Source organism: Pelodiscus sinensis, chromosome 6, assembly GCF_052426305.1.
Source record: "Pelodiscus sinensis isolate ZL-2025 chromosome 6, ASM5242630v1, whole genome shotgun sequence".
NCBI classification, from domain to species: domain Eukaryota; kingdom Metazoa; phylum Chordata; order Testudines; family Trionychidae; genus Pelodiscus; species Pelodiscus sinensis.
The window spans coordinates 64756478-64777750 of record NC_143057.1 but is presented as its reverse complement, the minus strand read 5'-3'; the positions used below and the strand labels follow the sequence as shown (position 1 = coordinate 64777750).

The 21273-nt window shown below is 35.4% G+C and overlaps 1 protein-coding gene across 4 annotated transcripts in view; it reads right to left on the bottom strand.

Annotated features, from left to right (window-relative positions):
• The window catches only part of FBXL17 (F-box and leucine rich repeat protein 17), a 403072-nt gene that overhangs the window by 345298 nt on the left and 36501 nt on the right, over window positions 1-21273 (bottom strand). The window contains exon 6 of one of the 4 annotated variants that reach the window (XM_089779303.1): window positions 5202-6643. The exons of the other annotated variants lie outside the window; for them this stretch is intronic. Within the exon in view, the coding sequence (XP_089635429.1) occupies window positions 6449-6643 (195 nt within the window). The 3' untranslated portion in view covers window positions 5202-6448. Of the gene's footprint in view, window positions 1-5201; window positions 6644-21273 lie in introns of those variants that run through there. 4 annotated transcript variants of the gene reach the window in all.

Sequence of the window (21273 nt, the reverse complement as noted above, 5' to 3'; positions counted from 1 at the left end):
ATGTGCATGAAAAAGAGTAATAGAGAAGCACCAATGACAAAGAGGCAGGATTTAGTTTCTTTTTACATATATTTCCAGTTTTATGAACATTGTTAGTAATATTTTAGTCAAACAATCCTTTCTTACCAATAGCAACTCACTTCCTCAGATACATTAAGTGAAAGCAAGGCAGGGATTCAGAGATGGGAGTCTAACATCAGTGCTAATTCATACCTCCATTAAGGCTTATTAGATTTATGAAATACTGTGGTCCTTAATTTCAGAGTGCAGAAAATGACTCATTTAGTCATATTCTCTACATTTTGTCCAATATGCTACCACACAAATAGTGAAAGCTGAAGAAAACGTGTTCAAATGATTACTGTATGAGCTAAGGGAATTGAAAATACATAACTGGGTATCTAGGCCTATTAGATTTATTTACTTTCTAAAACAAAAGTAATTAGAACTGAAAAACACATAACCTATGATGGTCAGTATCTAAAAATAGTCTACAAAACCTCATTAATAACTACGAAACCTATTAAATATTTGTAAAGTAGCAATAAAATTAAAAAGCAGGACTAAAGTATCACAAAGTAACATTTTGATAACTGTAGCTTACTTTAATCATTTAGAACAAACTTGTCATGATCTATAGTTTGTGTGTGTATATGTACTTTACAAGAAAATCTTCATAATCTGAAACCTAATCACAGCCTGTGATATTAAATATTTGCTGAGAAGTGGCAATTGTTGGTGCTGTTTATCTCCAAGTTGTAAAAATGCTTTTTTAACAGCACAAAAATTACTGGCGTGCTTTTGAATAGTGTTTAGTTATTTACAATGGCTTTTTCATAAGGCTGAAATAAACTGGGAGCTGTATTACAGCCTGATTTCTATTATTACACTTGGTCATCAGGATTATTTAATTTACCTTGAGGGAAGATTACAGGATCCAAAGAGGAGCTGCACTGAACTAACTGCCTTCTCCACAGACATTTTTCCCTATCCCCAAAGTTTACAGAGGGTTCTAATTTAGTGGGTACTGCCCCATCTAATTTAGTGGGTACTGCAATGTTTCCAACATTTTGAATTTCCTTCAAAAGCAACTCCTTCCAAATTCCCACATATGCTGTGATATGATGTCTCGATGTTACAATTCAGAGTTATCTCCCTGCAAGATAAATTCCTACAAAATAGAAATTGGTTATTTTCACATAGTGGATGCCAATTGCAAACTAAGACTGACTGTAATGGATATCTTCCCACCACTGATGATGCTCGGTAAAGAAATGTGAGGCCCCAAGTATTAGAGTTAATAATCTTCCTACATCAGAACATAGTATTTCTGAAAAAAAATACAGAAAATAAGATCCAGCCCCAAAGGAGGTTCCAATCTGAATTTTGTTGAACATTTTAATGACGTTTAAGTAACAAAAAGAGTTCACTTTTCAGCTTGAAAAGCCATATTTTTTTGAAGTAATTGATTGCTTTATCTAACTCTGTCATTGAGCAACAGACACTGACAACAGAGACAAGAAACTACTTAGAAAAAAAGAGAGGACATTAAGATATATGACACTGTATGCATTGTATTTAGAGAAAGTATTTTTCAAGTACCAGTAATAAAAGCTTTTATTTACATTTTTAAATGTAAATGGTGTTATGTAATAGTTTATGTATACTGTTATGTATAACACCACATAACTTGCATTTTTAAATGTAAATAAAAGCTTTTGTTGCTGGTACTTTAAAAATGTCTTACGGCAGAAGAATCAAAATATATACCCTAGTCATCTGAAAAATTAATTGCTTGTTCAATTAAATGTGGTAGATTTTTAATAGTATACACAACAAGCAATAGCAATCACTATTTTAACCCAGCTAGCATTAACTGCATTACCAGTTAATTGCATCACCAGTTTCTAGCTATTTGCTAAAAGGTACACTGCTACTATCATCATATTTAGAGCCAAGTTTCCCTCTAAGACAGTATTCAGAGTATTAAATTTAGTTAGTAAATAGGAACAAATGTTTCAGAGACTTCAAGTGCAAGTTTTATATTTACTGATTTGCCAAAGCTTTAAATTTGGCACTTCTATTAACAACAACGTTTACCATTTAAAAATCTCACTACTGACAGATTTGTGAGACTTGTATTCAGCAGCTGTTCAGTTCAGGTATGGGATGCTATGAGCTGGTTGCTTGGTTTAACTACCACTTTCTTGCAAATCTTTAGGATGTGAAAGATTCTTGTCATTTAAATAGGTCTAACATTTATACACAGCTGGGACTTTTGAATATTTATTAGTTTTTATATCTACAACTCCAGTTATAAACTACTCAGTGAATGTAGCAATGGATTTTTAAAATACCAACAATAAAAATACTTTTCAATACAGTCATACCTAAGACTTTTCGGAAATGACACTTCATTCACATTTTAAAATGCAGGTGATGTATAATAGTTTAGGCCTCAAAATACTCCTTAATTACCTAGAAAGACTGTCAAACTATTCAGGGATTCTGAGAACTGTTTAAGAGAATTGCAGTGGTTTAAAAAGAAAAACAACAACGATTAACACTCTCCTAAAAATTCAAATCAAAGTTTACTGTGACCAATCTGCTACTTTTAAAAATGATTGCCAAGACTTTCACTCAACTAGCTGGGAGCAGAATTGGTCCTTTTACACTCTGTGAAAGATTCAGAATTATTTTACAGAAGCTCTAGCCAAAATTCAGCTGAGCTTTCAAAAAGAACATTCCTCTGACTATTTTAAAGAAATTACATTCTGCACTTTTTTAATTTCACCACACTTAATCAAGTACTCTGATATGGAAGTAGTTTAAAAGGTAAATATTTTAAAATAAGTGCTTTTGATATTTTGTGATAGAAAAGCGTTCATTTTCTGACACCCAAGGCCCATATATTTTCATTGCTCTCCCCTTACTTTTATTGGTATTCACTGTGCATATGATAAGGTTTTCTACACAATTAAGACAGAGGACCAATTTTAACCAGTAATAATAGGTAAATACAGATGTGAAATTATATTAACAGATTTTAAAACATACTTCTAACATGCTGCACTTAAGAAAATGTTTATGAGTGAAAACCCCACCTTACCTAAAAATAATCTTGAAAACTTAGCTAACATTCCACTTCACTATTACTGAGCACTGGACAATCTCATAGATGCTCAAATCTTTACTGTATCCCTAACTGCAAAGAGCTTATTTTTACTCCTCTACTAAATTTACTCTTCTGAAGACCTGCAACTTGCCACTTTACCTCTGTTTTTCATTTCCTCTCTCTTTTCTTTATATTCATACCTTTGTTTCTGGTTCTTCTTTTTTCTTACTATACCAGTCTATTTTGTCATCTTTTCTCATTTGATACTTGCTTTCAGTTGGCAGCATGTGAAACCCACAGCAGACGGCCCATATAGTTAGGTCTGAGAATGTAAAGTAATTCTTGTTATAAAAGACAGTTACCATCTGGAAAGGGACAGAGGGGGGCTTTAACCCACTAGAGAAAGCCTGCCCAATAAAACTCAGACTTCATAGCCAGTAATTACAACTTCTTATACACCGAAATTGTTGTCTTGGAAACTTTCCAAATTTTTCTCTGCTTGTTTGTTTAATGCAGTCTAGAGAAAAAGAATCAATTTAAGTAGCCTTCTATAATTTAGTGCATTTCAAGAGTCTTTGGAATTCTAATGATTTAAATTAAGTCTTCTTTCAAGAAACTATCTTTCCACCTACAAAATAGTACTTAAAATGTGTGTATACACACATGCACTCACTCTCTCTCCAAAAAATAACTGTAAAAATTGTAAAAAGTGTTTGATTCAATTCCATTTAAGGTACTCTCTTAGGAGTTTAAGATGCAGTTTCATTTGGCCCAAGTGCAGACTTCTCCCTTCCCTAATATAAATTTTTTATCAACATGAGACTCTCAGCAGTCTAAACAATTTAAAGACAAAACTAGTCTTAATTTTTTTTAATTCCTTCATTATAATTTATCAAGGTGAAGAATAGTTTTTTTACAGGCTATATACAATTTTTTAAAATAATCAACACATAGTTTGTGAATTCATATCCAGGACGCTTCTATCGTTTTAAGACACCACATTTTAATAGTTCATTTTTATGTTCCAGGTACAGTACACTAGCCATGCTGAATGCTCCACACATACCCTAGTATTGCGCTGGTATTAATGGCATATTAATAACTGACAGCACAGGAGATGTGATTGCTGTTCAAGACAAAGGTTTCACAATTTAACATATATACACACACACCTGAAGTATCTGCCATGTTGTATTAAGATCAAGTTACTTTTTCCACTTCAAATTCCTTGGTTTTCTGAAGAGTTGAGATATGTCAGTTGTGTGCACCATTGCAAAAATAACCCATTTTTAGTAGTAACACATTTTACAGGAACATAGGAGATTTAAGTGTTTTGGTCAAGTACAATAGAAAAGAACCAATTCATACAGAGCTCCAAACCCCTTCAAAATCAAGAGAAAGACTCCCACGGAGTTCAATGGGCTTTGGATTATGCTTTTAAACTAGTGGATCAACAAGAATTATTATTTTCTTAGGGTGATGATCCTTTGTTTATAAACTCTAAGACTTAAGGTGAATGACTGCAGTAAATACTGAGCCCAATGGGAGAATGAGATGCAGTCCTTTTTCACTGTATCTTGTGGATGCAAATTACTCAATGAATTCAACAAAACCCATGTACCAGAAAGCTTGAAATTACATTTCAAAAATGTCAAGACACAAAGAAGTGAAAGATAATGTTTCAGTATCAACTTTGTACATACCAGCTATGAAAGCTGTCCAAGTTCATGTAGAAATGAAAGGCTTAACTGAATTGGAAACATGACGTGTGATTATTATTTTACACATGCTGAGACGTTCCAATGTCTCTCGAAGACAGCCTGGTGGACACATCAGTAAACATTTCAAAATTATCTACCAATCCAATCCTGACTAATATCTTCATTTACTTTCTCAAGAAGCCAACACTATGACCTGGTCAAGAGGAAATGCTGTATTTATTAAAAATACACTCACTCAATGACAACATGGGCATCTGGAATATTGTACATAGTGTTTTTTCTCATGAAGATGTAAGTACTATATACGTAATATTCCATGATGTATCTCTTCTAAATTTGTTTACATAATAAACACTTCACACTTATGGAGAAGTCTTATACATACCTACTTTGAAATTTTGAAAACAAAACTTATTATCGTCCTAGAGCAAAAGAACAAACCAAAAATATACACTCAAAACATTTTCATCATAGTCACAAGTATGACAAGATGATTTTCTTCAAGCTTTCCAAATTTATTATGCATAACAAGTTTCAATCCCTTATAAATTTTGACAAAGTTCTAAAGACTATAAAAACGGGTTTAAAATGAAATAACTCACTTAGCTTCAGACAACTGCTACTGAGTCTATTCTGTACCTCAGCATGAGTACCACAGAAATGGCCTTATTAATGAACGAACAGTTCTCTGAAAGACTGACGCTACTTCCGGGTTATATTGTTCCCAGTGGTTGTGAATCTTCACTTTTATAATTGGGATAGGAAGAATTATGTATTAGTGAGAAACAAACCTAAAAGTATATTCTCTTACATTAGCACATTTTACACAAGTTGTTTTCTTTACCTTCTGTGACGTTATTTTAAACCAGGGCTACTCAACGAGTGGCCAGTGCACCACATGAGGCCTATGGCCTGTTTGTTTGCAGTGCGGTTTGGATTCATGCGGGGCTCAACATGCGGCCAGGAGCCAAAACAAAAAAGTAGTCAATATAATGGTGTTTGGTTGATATACGTTGTAGTAGTTAACTCCTGGATTGTCACTGCTCATAAAAGTGCTGTCATGTGGGTGGAAATTGGGTAAAAACTGCATTTTATTAATATTAGCAGAACTAATGATAATGGGGCCTGTGTGTTGTGTAGTCTTGCCTTAATCTTTGTATTCATGCTTATCAGTGTGACATAGTCTACTTAAATATATATTTGCATGTCTATGCAACCACACTTAAGCTGCAGCCCTCAGCATGTGCTGTATCATCGTGGCTCCTGGGGCTTCCAAACTTGAGTAGCTCTGTTTTAAACCTTATTTAAAACAAAAACAAAACAAAACAAAACAAAAACACTTGTTTATCAAAGTATTGTTTTCATTTTATTTAGATGAGAGGTTGTGTTTTCTTTAAGTTTGCCGCTACAGAAAAACACCACAATTCATGCTCAAAATCAGATCTCCATTATATAAATTGATAACCAAGAATTCTCTATGGGTATGGTCTCCACAGCACCGTGACACACTCACAATCATTGCAGAACACTGCAATTTACCAAAAGAAATTTTCTGCAAAGCCACATGTCAACAGCATAATAAAATTATAAGTAAACTAGTTCCACTCTCTCTTCAAATATACCTCAGTTTACCACATACCTCCCCTTCTGCAAAGTTTCTAGTTCTATAAAACAGATCTCTCAAGGTCCCTTCCAATTCTCTGTAGTCATTTCCTTCCCTCAGACATTGAGGTTGGTGTAAGATGGAAGGAGCGGTCGTAAGATGGAAGGAGCTGTCACTGAGAAGGACAAAGAAGGGAGCCAAAGCCTATAACAAAGCAGCAAAGTACGGTTCTGAGAACGGATGAAGAGATTGTTAATGTTTTGCTGAATCAGTTTTCTTTATGCTTACTATCTGTGGTATTGTATCAACTTACATTTTCAGTAAGAAGAAATAGAATGTACTGATATTCTTCAAAAGAAACAAGTATTAGGAAATTTCAAGAGCAATGCATTAATGAGCTTCCTAACAAGAAAACTAATGCATGATTGTGAAGTGCACAAATATTTAGTATTGTAGAGATATTAAGTTTACATAGCACAAAACTTACACCAGAATTTGGTTTAAAGGCTTCTTCTAGACTCCTTTTTGAAAAACATCCTCACAATAAAGTTGTTTAATTGCTGTTTGTTTTTTTTTTGTTTTTTTTGCCTTTAGTGAGTTTTTTGTTAAAAGAGAGCATTGCTTGGATTTTAGAACAAAAAAGTAAAAATACAACTCCAAGTTTTAGCTAAAACTATGAACAAAATGCTTATTAGGTTCAGAAGCAGCTAATCTGCATTTCTGATAATCTATATTCACGCAAAAAAAATGTTACTATAATCAGGAAAATACTTTCTTTAGTAAACCATATCATTAGACATCTTTTTACCTATCCAAAATTTCAATCTCCAAAACAGACTCAATGGGTTTTGTTGATGCAATTTGAATTATATTAAGTGGCTACTCAGTTCCTAATGTCAGAAGCTAAAAGCGTAAGAGAGGTCTGAATATAGCAGAAGCAACTGTGTGTTACTGGCAAACTTGCTGGTAACAGGCAGGTTGTTTCAAAGAATAAGTTTCTGGGAAAGCTTTACTTTTGTCTAGGCCACAATAGAAACAATATTGAGAAAAGAAGGCTTGTGGATCTCCATCCTTCTATGGACAAGCTCTTCATTTTTCCATGCATGTCTCTGTGTGCTAAAAATAAAGTGAATATGCCCTGGTTTTCCCCAAGCCACTTGATGGAAACTCACAAGATTAATATCCTTAAAAAGGCAAGGGAATTTCAGAGTGAACCAATACCTATTTCAGTACTGAGGATATGGGAGGAATAGTTCAGACAAATTAATCCAATGGTATAACAAAATTTATGTTATTTAATACTGCATAGTATTCTCCTAAACTATTTGAAGTAACTGAACTTAAATGTTGTTGGTATACATTCATGTTGCAGCCTAAGTGGCTATTTCAAATCCAATAAACTTCTTTTATGAGGGAGTCCCAATGCACACAAAATGAGCATGTATTACATTAAGCACTTGGTAGGTTAATTTATAAAATTAGAGAGAGAGTTTTCTTCATGGTACACTAAAAGATACTTTTACTCCCAAATATAACTAAATAAAATATTTTTTTAAATCATCAATGTAAATCAATTTTTATTTTAATTTCACCTTGAAGCAGCAATTTAGGGACCAATGTACAAATTCTTGTAGCCTCAAAACAAAAAATAAAGGGGGTATCTACATGCATTAAATATATTTGACAGTACACACATTTGTTAATACAAACTACAGAAATTTGGGCTTTTCGGTGTTTTTTATTGGGGATAGGAAGAAGGCTGGGGGCATTAAAAAGAGAAACACATTTAATGTGTAGATTTAGTCAAACACTTTAAGAGAAGTCAAACTGACTGTAAAGCTCTTGGTAGTAATCCCCCAAATCTTTTTCAGACCAACTGAATGTTATGAGAACACTTCGGAGTTCAAGCTGTTTTGCATTTTATTGAGACCTTTTTATTACACATTTAACCTCTCTGGAGCTTAAACAGTGAGTTTAATTAGTAAAAACCTCGTATAATGATCATTTAATTATTTTATCTATATAGTTCTTCCCTTCTCAGAATAGTCAGGACACTGTACAAGATGAAGAAAACAATAACAACATGCCATCCTCGTAAAATTTATAAAACCAATAAAACCAAAAATATCCTGAATTCGCATTGGCTGGTAGATTCGTAGCTCAAGTTTCATGACATCGGATAAAAAAAACCAACATTTAAAATAATGTCTAACCAAAGTGAGTGAGTGAGCATACATATGTGAAAGTCAATGACCATATGAGAAATCTGAACTGAAAGAGTAGACCCAAGGTTAATTCCCACATTAATATAATATTTAATTAAGTAATTAATAAAAATTATGAGACACCCCTACGCACCAAATTACTTCCCTGACAGCAATCTCAGACCTGCTACAGAAGCAGAATTTACAGTTGTACAAAGTAACTTCAAAGAAAGGAAGAAATAAGATATTAAGAAAAGGTTAGTATGTTGTCAAGGGAATGTCCTTATGTTTAAAGTAAATTCTGGGATATCTTTCAAATTTAAACTTTGGGATGTTAAAAGCTGCATGAGCACTTGAGCTTTGTTTAGCCACTGTGATAATTTGAATTTTCATTATTTTAAGTAAAATTGGTATATTTACATTTCAACTCAACTAAGATGTTTTCTTTTTAAAAGTAAAATAAACACTGAAGACTACTCAATGAAATTTCAGGGAAATCACATTGTTAAATTTCCAGTAAAAAGAGTGTGCTAAATGAAATCATGCAAAAATGTTTAGAAAAGCTTAGAAACTCTTCTAACTTGTTGAAAAACTGAGAATTAGCAAACATACACAATATTTCAATTAAAACACAGTTTAAGATTGTTTCAAACGGTTCTTTCAAAGATTGTACTTTTACAAAGTCTCTTGTATCTTTTTTAAAATTTCATATTTTTTCATAACGTATGTTTGTATGGCTAATATATTTTAGCAAAATGGAAAAAAATATAGCTATATTGCAATTTGCAATACAAACAGGCAAGAGAATACAAGTTAATTTCAGTACGTAGTCATGAACATATTACAGGCTTTACTGGTATAATGAATTTCTTCTCAATTAGTACAATATTTCCTTTTACATTACAAATATTATGACATGCATCCATCAAAAATATATGTTGTACAGAATAACATTGAACTCTAAATCAAAAAGGATGCAAAGAAAGGAAGCAGAAAATATTCTAAGTGTAGGTTCCAATGAAGTTCAAGCTACAGTCATCTGTATAATCAGGTATTCAATGGCATGGATGGGCCACCTAAAATTAAGTTTGCTACAATTACAAAATTAATTTTGTATTTCCAACATTTCTATATTTAGCCCTTCTGATAATATAATTCTATTTGCTGAACAGACTACGTGCTATAGTTGACGGGCTTAGAAGCCCAGTAAATAATCAATCTTCAACTGGCAGTCAGTGATTTATACAAATCCTTTGGGCACTTTATATATAAATGCTGAATCGAAGTATTCAACATTTTACACATTATTTTATTAACTTTACAAGCAAAAATACTTTTGTTGGTACATTTTCTTTTTAAAAAAACCATTTTCTTCCAACATGTAGAAATCAAGTTTAGAAGACAAGAGACATGACTGCGTGAGTATGCAGAGTTGATTTCCAAATCCTTCCATTTTCAAAGTAACTCCACAATATAGAAGAGTTCTCCCCCAACAGTAGCACATATTAATTATATTTTTTTAAAGTTATTCTGGAAGGAAGAGTGGTGGTGCTGTAAGCTACATGAATTGATTCTTTTCTGAAAAGTATGTATTAAAATTAATACACCAGATTTTTCTTTCAGTCAGCACAATTTGTGCTACTGCAAATTTAATTAGCAAGACTAAGGCACCTAAAATGCAATATGCCAAGACTCAACATTTCTCTTCACACACACAAGACATTCAGTTGTATAGCCAAATGTCAGTGTCACATAACAAAGCACCTTTAATTGACCCCAGGAAAAGGGAAACCAAAATCTTGCCTTCTCCAGTTCAGCTTCCATCTTTACTCATTCACTGTACATCAAAGAGAATCAACTAACCTGACACACAGGGACTGTTCCCCTCAATGATCAGGCAGGTGTCAAGGCCAGGCAAAAAGCCTGTTTTCCACAGCCCTTCACCTTGTTTGATCACTGCTTACTTTTGATCTGACACTGCCCTCACTCTAGTAATGACTTCCCCTTCATAGAACTTACCTCACATCTGTCAGATAGAATAAAGGGTATCAAACTGAGACCTGACAAGGCCTATGGGCCATGAGATGTGCTGCCAACAGAACATTCCCTAGCTCCCACAATTTCCAATTCAGTTTCTTTTGTTCTGGTGGGTACTGAGGTTAGGGTACCAATGACAGCAAAAAGGATTATACACCAACTGTGAAGCCAAGCCTTCATGAATTTTATATCTTTTCATCTCAGCTTCGTCGTCTCCTTAAATGCTGTGAATTTCATGGTGGTTACTATGAAATACACATTCAACTAACGTAATAGAAAGTTTGTTTAAATCCTCCTTCCCCAGAAAACAAAAGTTACTGAATATCCTGTAGATAAACTAAGGATTTTTTTTTTTAAGATTTCCAACTGATATTGTATGAGGTCACTACAGACCAGCTGGCAAGCAACAATGAAAGGGCGGAGAGGAAAGGGGGCTGTGGAGGTTTTTGTTTTATTTTGTTTGTTTTATATACAAAAAACAGTAATAAAACAATTAAGATTTTAGCATAGAAACTACATAGAAAATTCCTACAAGAGAACTATGCTTAGCTCAGACTATGGCAGCTCCATAAAGGGACAGATACATGGGAGAATTACAAATTTTGATTTTTTTATTCAGAGTTTACTAAGGGTGTTTTAAGCAATAATTTCATGTTGCAGGACATTTTATAGCACATAAGTCTATTACAGATTATGTAACAACAGTTTTAAAATCCTTAAAACATAGTATTTGGATACTATCAAAGCAAGGAAGAAAAATATTCAAAATCAGACTTTTAATGTAATTATAGACTATATTGTACTCTACATTATCAATATTCAGGTATTACATTTTAAAACTGTGGCACTCCTCAGTTTGGAAGAACAGATTAAAAACTCTCACCTCAGAGTAATAAGCATAGCCCAGTAAATGTCTTATAATTTCCTTTTGTGATCAATGCCTCCATTTACAACTTTCAGTAGCTACAATTAGATACACATTTTGTGAAATAAGATGACAATTTCTAATGGACTTTTTTGACGCTTTTGAAAGGTAATGGAAGCTGAATGTACTGAGCGCACCTTTGAAACTCTGGCCATTTTCATTCAGGAGAACAACAATCAGTGTAGGGACCATTTTTTCAAAAAAGCTAAATATGCACAGACTTTTCCAAGAGCTCAGCTCCTCATTAGCCACTTAAATGATGCGGGCAAATGTTCAAAAGCCAGCAGCTCCTAACAGATATTTAAATGGCAACAAAACTCTATTGAAAAAACAGATACTTATTTTAGATGGCTGTTGGGTGCTGAATTCTTTTGCAATCTGGCTTCAGAGGGTCTAACTTTCAGCACAGCACATCTGAAGATCTGGGCCAGAACTCATGACACACAGACTGTCACATGGCCAGATCAGCAGCTAAATACACAGGGGTCAGTCTACTGACTTGATCATCTGAATCCTACCACATTCCTGGAGAGACATCAAGACACTTCAGTACAAGGCACATCCACCACTTTAAACATAGCAATTTTGAACCAAACCCTTGCAATATCCATACCAGACAATAGTGAGGGGCAAGGAACAAAACTGCCTGATCCCAGCATTCTGTTGTGGCCTGGTTTGTGCAAAATAGGTACTTTGGAAGATAACAGTAGAATGATCACATTAGTATTTCTCAAGAAAAGCACAATATTTCACTATCTAAATACAAGAAAGCAGTACAGATTCATAATGGGTTTAATTCAGACATATTATTTTTAGTCTATATTCTACATAAAAATCAAATCTGGAGGCTGATTTCTCATTTTCATCAAAATTAAGTCACTTTCTGCAATAAGTATATTTTAATTATGTACAGCACTATTTATTTTTTATATGAAGTTTTATATGAAGTGTTATTTTGTTCACAGCAAAATAAAAGGCAAGAGACCATAGGGTGACAGTATGTGAAAATCCCTGAAGTGTAATAAAAATAGAGCAACAAAGAAAATCCAGAGAAAAACTGATGATGTACAAAATATTGAAAAATAATCTAGAAAAGGTACATTTTTCTCCTGCTTGAAATTAGTTTCTGATTTTAAATTTCTTGCAAATAAATCACAGAAAAAAATGTTTTATTTAAGAAACCACACATTGAAAAAATCATGAAGACAACAAATTATTTGCACAACATAATAAAAACATGCCAAGAGATAGATACACACCCCTTGAGATTTCTGCATGTGGCAACACTTGCTCTTAAAAAGAGACATTCTAGAAACAAAACATCATTCCAGAAGGAAAAAGGTGCCATAAGGAAACATCTCACTAAGGAAACAAGTGACAGTTACTGTTCTTGCAGGACAATTATAAAACAAGAGGGCATCCTACAAACGGTGCAGAATTTTACTGCCAAACAGTTCTACAAATTGTTCTTGGACAAAGATGGCATCAACATCTGAATAGAAAATACATAGTGATATACAGCAAGCAGAGAAAATAAGCCGTCAGGAGAAAGTGTGCTGGGGGGGGGGGGGGGGGACATCACTACTGACACCATAAGTATCTCAACAGCATAGCAGAAGAGCAACAACCAGGGAGAGGGAAAGTCAGTTAATGTCATAAAATGGAGACAAAAAGAGCCTGTAACATTTTATTTATTTATTTATTTATTTTTAAGGAAGAAAGACTTGTCTGACTTGAAGCTCTTCAACTAACTGCATGTAGTTTGTAATTCTCAAGATAACACGAATATGGAAATACAAAGTATATTTTGAGCAACCAGCCACACTGAAAGCTTTATATATGCAGTATATACAGACCTATACTGTACAGTATACTGACTCAAAGTAGAAAAAATATTGATAGCAATTACAGAAATTATACATATGGTATTTCTTACACACTTTGATTCCATGAGAGAAATATTAAAACCTGTACAAACTCGACTACTTTTAGCCTCCAGGGATGGTTGGCAGCTAAATAGCTAAATGAAAATATGAGCTTCACAATATGTTAAAAAAGAAGAGAAACAAGTCCAAATCTTTATGAGGTTTCTCTAAGAACTTAGTAATATCAGAAAATGGAGAGCAAAAAATATTTACTGAGCAGCATGAAGACCGAATTTTTCATATTAGGAAAGAAAGGAAGAGAAGCCACAATTAAAAGTTAATTTGTTTAACAAAACACAAGAAACTCTCAAGTCCTTATGAAGAAGCAGCTAGAACAATATCAATTCAAATTAGATGGTTAAAGGATAGAAGGCATGACCAACTGGTGGAAAGAAACCACCAACACAGGCTGCATGAATTTTGTCAACATGAATTATCATGCGATACATTCTATTAGCCATTCCCTTTTCCAAATAAGAGGAGATTGAGTTGTTAAACGTTCATGAAAAATGCTTTGAGTAACTTTAAGAGAAATGGGGAAAGGGGTTAGTTCTGGTATCTGAAAAATTCCGTCTAGTGAAAGGTGATAGCTAATAGTAAAAGTACACACCGAAGAAAAGATGCAGAAACCTCTAAAAATAATCCATTTGCTTCTATTTTTCTTGAAGTTTCCTTCTATTTTTCTCAGGAGAAACAGGTGGATCAGAAGAGACTCTAAAGCCATTACCCACCCACCATAGCAGTTGGTTAAAGTGATCAATGAGTGAGTGGATTATGAGGATGAGACCCATGTTCACAAACCTAAGAGATGCCTCCATTTACAAACCCTTGGAACAACAGAGCTAAGCGCATACCTTATGGACTGGCTGGAAAGCAGCACGGAGAATGAGGAGAAAGGAGTGACAAGAACATAGCGAGCCTATGACTGGTCAAACACTGACCAACGGAATGCCAAAATTTAAACACCAAAAACCTACAATTAGAAAGCAAGTCCTTTACAATAGGGATGTTAGATGTAATTGAACGGTCATATAACTGCACAAAATAGTATCCATTACATGACTATTTTATAGTCCCCAGGGGCAGGGTGACAGCCAGTATGCTCCAGCCCCATTCCCTGGGAACCCACTGGGGCCCTGCGCTGATGTCTCTCTATCAGAGGCAGCAGCACAGGGTGGTAGGAGGGAGCTAGTCCCCAAGGGGAGTGGATTTAACTACCAGCTACCCAAGCAAACTGGCGCTCATGCTGCAGCAGAGTGGGGTAGAACCAGCCTCTTTCTACAGGGGAGAGGCTGCTCAGTGGAATGCTGGAGCAGCCCCTGTCCATGGGCATCTCAGACCCCTGCGAACGAAGAATACTTCACAGTGGTCTCCCCTGACTCCTCCCCACCTCTATCAGAGGCAACAGCATGGGGTTGGGGAGGGCACATGGCACCGCAGAACTGGTGCTGGGGGGAAAGCAGGGAGGAGATCCAGGTTTTAAGCTGGCTCTCCCCAGCTCCAGCTCCTGCCTGCCCCATATCCCACCTCTGTAGGAAGCAGCAAGGAGGGAGAGGGGGGTGTCAAGATGGGTCCGTGGAGCCGACACACACAGAGTATGAGCTTAAATCCAGCTCCCCATGGGCACTGGCTCTTTGGTACCTCCATATCAGAGGCAGCAAGGGGGAAGGGAATGCATATAATTGACAGGATTATTTTATAAGCCTGGACTTATCGATTAATCGTGTAGTCAGCTACACATTGACATCCCTACTTTACAACACACCCAGATATAGGTTTTACATGTGTTTTACATCATTCTAAAGAAAAAAAATCTAAATAGTATAACTCACTATAATGCTCAAATTATTAAAACAGTATACAAAACTTCAGCTAGAATTCCCAGAGCTACTCTTAACCAGCCACACTGGTCAAGAATAACTTAAATGAATGTCAATCCAACGAGTAGTCCTCTGGTAGTTAGGATCCTATATATTTTCGTTAGTTTCTAGAGCTTTCATTCGTAAGACCCCCTTCATCAGATAAGTTGAAGTGGAAATAACAGAATCCAAGATATACATGTAACAGCAAAATAAGTACCTGTCAATGGTAGGACGCTCATTAATGAAGCTAATTAAGCGGGACACATCCAGACCTCTCATAGCTTTTGATGTGAAAACTCTGACATCAGTGGCAGGGGAAATTGGTTCTGTAGTGTGTTAACCAGTTAAGGGAACGTACGTTAGTATTTAAGAGACTTCTGTTTCCCATTCTGCACCTATTCCCTCCCATCTCTACTCCTCAACCCTTTGCATTTGGGTCAGGTGGTTCCTATTAGGTGCCAGTAGACAGACCCTGTTCACATTCCTAGTCCTCAATTCATTTTTCTAGGACCACAGCAGCCTCTGGCATTTGGGAGAAGCAGCTGCAGAAACTCTGTGGTAGCCCTTTCCAACCAATAACAGAACATGTTCTTTCACTTTGTGTATGCACAATTTGGCAGGCACATAGGAGCTGTGTGGGAACAAGCCATGTCTCTCTCTAAGCACTCTCAGAGAACAGTTCTGCCAACCACTAACAAGTCTTGTGTGAACATGTTCAAACTGCATTGTTCAGAGGCCAAATTTCCATCTCCTGTTAAACCATAGATGTATCAGAGATTCTTACTTACACAGTTGTAAACAATTTCACCTTGGCAAAATATTATTTTTCTCTTCCTTCTTTTCAAAAGTAGTTGAACCTTTATTGTTGAAACACAATGAGTCAGAGGCAGAACCCTACAATGAAATGTTTTGCCCAGTTACAATTTGGCAGTTATTAACAATTGAAAATAGGATGTTAAAACTATTTGGCAATATTAACTACAGGTGTTAAACTACCAGCCAGAGAGTCAAATTATTTGGTCATGTCCCAATTTTAAAGTAGTTTAAATAAATAAATAAATCCCTTGCAATATCTATCTTTTATAAACGTTTCCTTTATAACAATTCTGCTTCTATAGATTTCAAGTGGGTGCTAATACCTACAATTTTAATTCATTAAGCTAATTTTCCTCAGTGGCAAATATAAAATTGAGAGGAAAAAAAACCCCCATGAACTTGTGGAATTTGTTCCCAAACATGCACAATCAATTTAAAAAAGAACAAGTCTCCCTGCTTCCCATCTCCCACCCGTATTAAGAAGAAAATAATTTAGGGTAATTCCCTCCCCGAAAGTAATCTGAAATGGAAAAAAATTACCAAAATGGATGCTGTTTGGAAAACTAATTGACTTTCTACTATAGTATAATCCAGTTTTTATTTTAAAATTCAACATGTCAGAAGAAAACAACTATGGAATAATCCAGTATTAGGTACAAAGAATAGCAATTATTTCTCAATTTGACGAACAGTAAGTAAAAAAGAAACCAAAATGTTCCAGAAATCACTGTCTCAGCATACTAACAACTTCATCAGGGCAGATTTGATAAATAAGGAATAACATCATTAAACACAACTCTCAGACAAAAGCAACACACTTATTTTGGGTACAAAGTCTAGAACTACTGTATCTAAATCTTGCATCTGTCTTTTGCCTTTCAATAACGCATCTAAATTTATCTTTTTTCTAACCAGTGTTTCCTAAAAATAGTAGTAGTATAAAGATAAAAAAGCATGTTTACTTTGAGGGGAAAACATTCAAAATTCTATTTGAACTAGTGGACAGAAATGAAGTATTAAATTGAGTTTCAAATTTTATTAAAAATACAAATTCCAATAGTATGATAGATTTTTTTAAAGCAGGTCAATGAAATTTTTGTTCTTCAAACAGCATGTTAAAATCACATTTATTTACATTATTATACTGCAAAGCAATCATTGTGTAGCTAGTATCCTCTGTGTATCGGAAACCAGGTGTAATCAAGCACACACTTTCCTGGCCAGAAATACCACGTCTTAAAGATTCCTGGAGGGAGAACTATTCTATATGCATTTTCCTTTAATAGCTCTCATGAGCTCAAGTACCCTGTTCATTTTTAATCACATGGTCAATATTAAATGATGAATGAGAATATGCCAAAATGTATATTACAATTCTAATAGCACAGTTCCTATGCTCTAAAGTAGGATAATTAGACATTACTCAAATCTCTCTCTCTCACACATACGCACACGTAGTTCAAATTATATATTTCAAATTAATTTACTGGGAAGATTTCCTAGCAGACATAATGGTCAATAACAGAGCCATTTTTTTTTCCTCCTCACAAAACAGTACCTTAACAAAAGAATTTAAAAAACTTGATATTTAAATACCTGTATTAAAACTGAGTCTCAATCTTTCACACTTTATTCACAAATAGTCCATTAAACTTAAGTATCTCCAGAATTAGTGCCTTGTTTCATTGCAATTAGTATTTAATATTTAAATTAACACAACTAGTAAGAGTATTTTTGGGTACCACAATGACTCCACCCTAGTTTAATTACATCCCTTAAAAAAAATTAAAACCACTTTAACTATGTTTCCAGTTATAAACCAATAGCTTATATTCCTCTAGGTCCTATAATATCTTTTTATTTAAAATATTTTTACCCTGCCTCTCTTCTGTTGGTGGAAGTTGAAGTCAGGTAAAAAATAACTAAGCAGAATATGCTAGTGAATAAATCGTAGGGATGTAAAAAAGGTTTAAAAATGTTAACCATGTAACTGATTACAATTCAATCAGTTACACAGTTAACACCACTGGCTGCCACCAGCCTCTGCAGGTCAGGATAGCTTTCAGCACTAGCAGCCCACTGGATTTTAACCAGTAACCGGTACTGATCAGCATCAGCTTATCAGTTAATGCATTAAATTCTTACATCTCTAATAAAAACTACATTGCTTCTTATAAGACTCTTCATTTTTCCTATGGGTGAAAAAGTGATCCACAAATACTTTGTCTTTTCTCTTAAAGCCCTGTAACAACATTTGCATGATACAGTAATAATTAATTCCCTACTTTCTTCCTACAACAGTAACACACAAAAAGCAATTTGCAGGAAAGATTCAAATAGGCTATTGCTGTCAGGGATTTGCCATTCAACTTCCAGACTGGTCATGTGTGGTGAAAAAGCCAGTAGTTGCCTTCAGAGCCAACCAAAATTTAGGCTTGGACATATCTATGGCAGGCATAAGGGTGAGTTAAAACAACAACAAACAAACAAAAACCCACACTACAAGACTATCCCCAGTGCCACATCTGTAAAGAGACATCTTGATAGGCATATTCACCTTGTAACAAATTGCTGTTTCATCAAAAAGCATTAAAATCTCTCTTGACTTTCAGTTTGCCAAGCTACAAACAACCATTAATGGAAGCATCGCCGTTGCAATTCAGCACCACGTTGGCTGCAGACGTACTGTTTTCTCCTTCTTCTTCACAGTCCCTTCATTCTCTGAGTCCCTTTCTATAATCATAAAACACCTACAGGATTTTGAAAGATGCAGTGGATAACTATGGGCCTAAATACAGAGAAGTCAACTTGAACCAGGGAGTAAAGAGTACTTCCGTTCCATAATAAATGAAAAAGGAGATTATCCTAAAACAATGTGCCAATGTTCTGCCTGTGTTGCTTTATGGAATCTGAAGCAAAATTCTGCTAAAAGTTTTGACTGGAGGGAAACCAGAGAAAGGAGACACAAGTATTATGTGAACTTGATCATGTGAACTTGCTTAACAAATCAAAATTGATTTAACGCTCAAAAAGTCAGTCATAAGCATCTGAGATTCTTGACATCCCATCCAACAAGCAAAATTGAAGGGGTCAACCTTAACCGTTAACGTTCTGCAGTAGCTTAAATTGGAAGAGGATGGGACAGGCACTCAGAAACACAATGAGAGAGTAAAGTAAATTCCAAGTCCCAGAGACGTTGAATCTGGCAATTCATGTGACTGGAAATCTAAGGTCCTCTCATGTGGTCTCCACTTCAAGCAGCTCCATTAAAACTCAAATCCAGTGAAAGCTCAAGATTTATTTTTAACAGAGGCGGCTCATTAGCAGGCTTTGAAGCCTCTGTTTAGGTATCGTAGACACACACAGACTTCTAAGCAAAATGCAGGACAATGTAGCACTTTAAAGGACTAACAAGATGGTTTATTAGATGTTGAGCTTTCGTGGGCCAGACCCACTTCCTCAGATCAAATAGTGGAAGAAAGTAGTCACAACCATATATACCAAAGGATACAATTAAAAGAAAATGAACAAATATGAAAAGGACAAATCACATTGCAGAACAGAAGGGCGATGCGGGAGGGTGGGAAGGGGGAGGAAGGAAGGTAAGTGTCTGTGAATTGCTGATATTAAAGGTAGGGAGAGTGGGATGTTTGTGAGTTAATGGTATTACAGGTGATAATTGGGGAAACTGTCTTGGTAATGGGTGAGAAAGTTCAAAGTCTTGTTAAGTCCTTGTTGGCAAGTGTCGAATTTTAACATGAATGACAGTTCAGAGGATTCCCTTTCAAGTGCAGATGTAAAAGGTCTTTGTAGCAGAATGCAGGTGGCTAAGTCATTTAGAGAGTGTCCTTTCTGGTTAAAGTGGCAAGAAACTGTTTTCTCTTTGTGATCTTGTCTGATATCTGTTTTGTGGGCATTAATCCTTTGGCGAAGTGTCTGAGATGTTTGTCCAATGTACATAGCAGACGGACACTTTCGGCACATGATAGCATAGATTATATTTCTGGATGCGCAGGAATATGTGTTCTTGATCTTATAACTCACTTGGTTAGGTCCAATAATGGTATCAGCAGAATGAATATGTGGACAAAGCTGGCAACGGGGTTTGTTGCAAGGGAAGGTACCAGGGTTGGTATTAGTGTGGTATGTCCTGTGGTGGTTGGTAAGAATCATCTTGAGGTTAGGTGGTTGTCTATAGGAGACTATGGGTCTGTCTCCCAGAGCCTCTTTGAGTATGGTATCCTGTTCCAATATAGGCTGTAGTTTATTGATAATGTGTTGGACAGGTTTAAGTTGGGGGTTGTAGGTGATGACAAGTGGTGTTCTATTGTTGGTTTTCTTGGGTCTGTCTTGAAGTAGATGGTTTCTAGGTATCGTCTGGCTCTTTCAATTTGCTTTTTTATTTCTCTGGGTGGGTAGTTGAGATTTATAAATGCTTGGTAGAGATCCTGAAGCTTCTGGTCTCTGTCAGTGGGGTTAGAGCAGATGCAGTTGTATCGAAGGGCTTGGCTATAGACGATGGATCGTGTGGTGTGTTCTGGATGGGAGCTGGATGCATGTAGGTAACTGTATGAGTCGGTGGGTTTTTCTCTACAGCTTTGTCCACATATTCATTCTGCTGATACCATTATTGGACCTAACCAAGTGAGTTATAAGATCAAGAACACATATTCCTGCGCATCCAGAAATATAATCTATGCTATCATGTGCCGAAAGTGTCCGTCTGCTATGTACATTGGACAAACATCTCAGACACTTCGCCAAAGGATTAATGCCCACAAAACAGATATCAGACAAGATCAAAGAGAAAACAGTTTCTTGCCACTTTAACCAGAAAGGACACTCTCTAAATGACTTAGCCACCTGCATTCTGCTACAAAGACCTTTTACATCTGCACTTGAAAAGGAATCCTCTGAACTGTCATTCATGTTAAAATTCGACACTTGCCAACAAGGACTTAACAAGACTTTGAACTTTCTCACCCATTACCAAGACAGTTTCCCCAATTATCACCTGTAATACCATTAACTCACAAACATCCCACTCTCCCTACCTTTAATATCA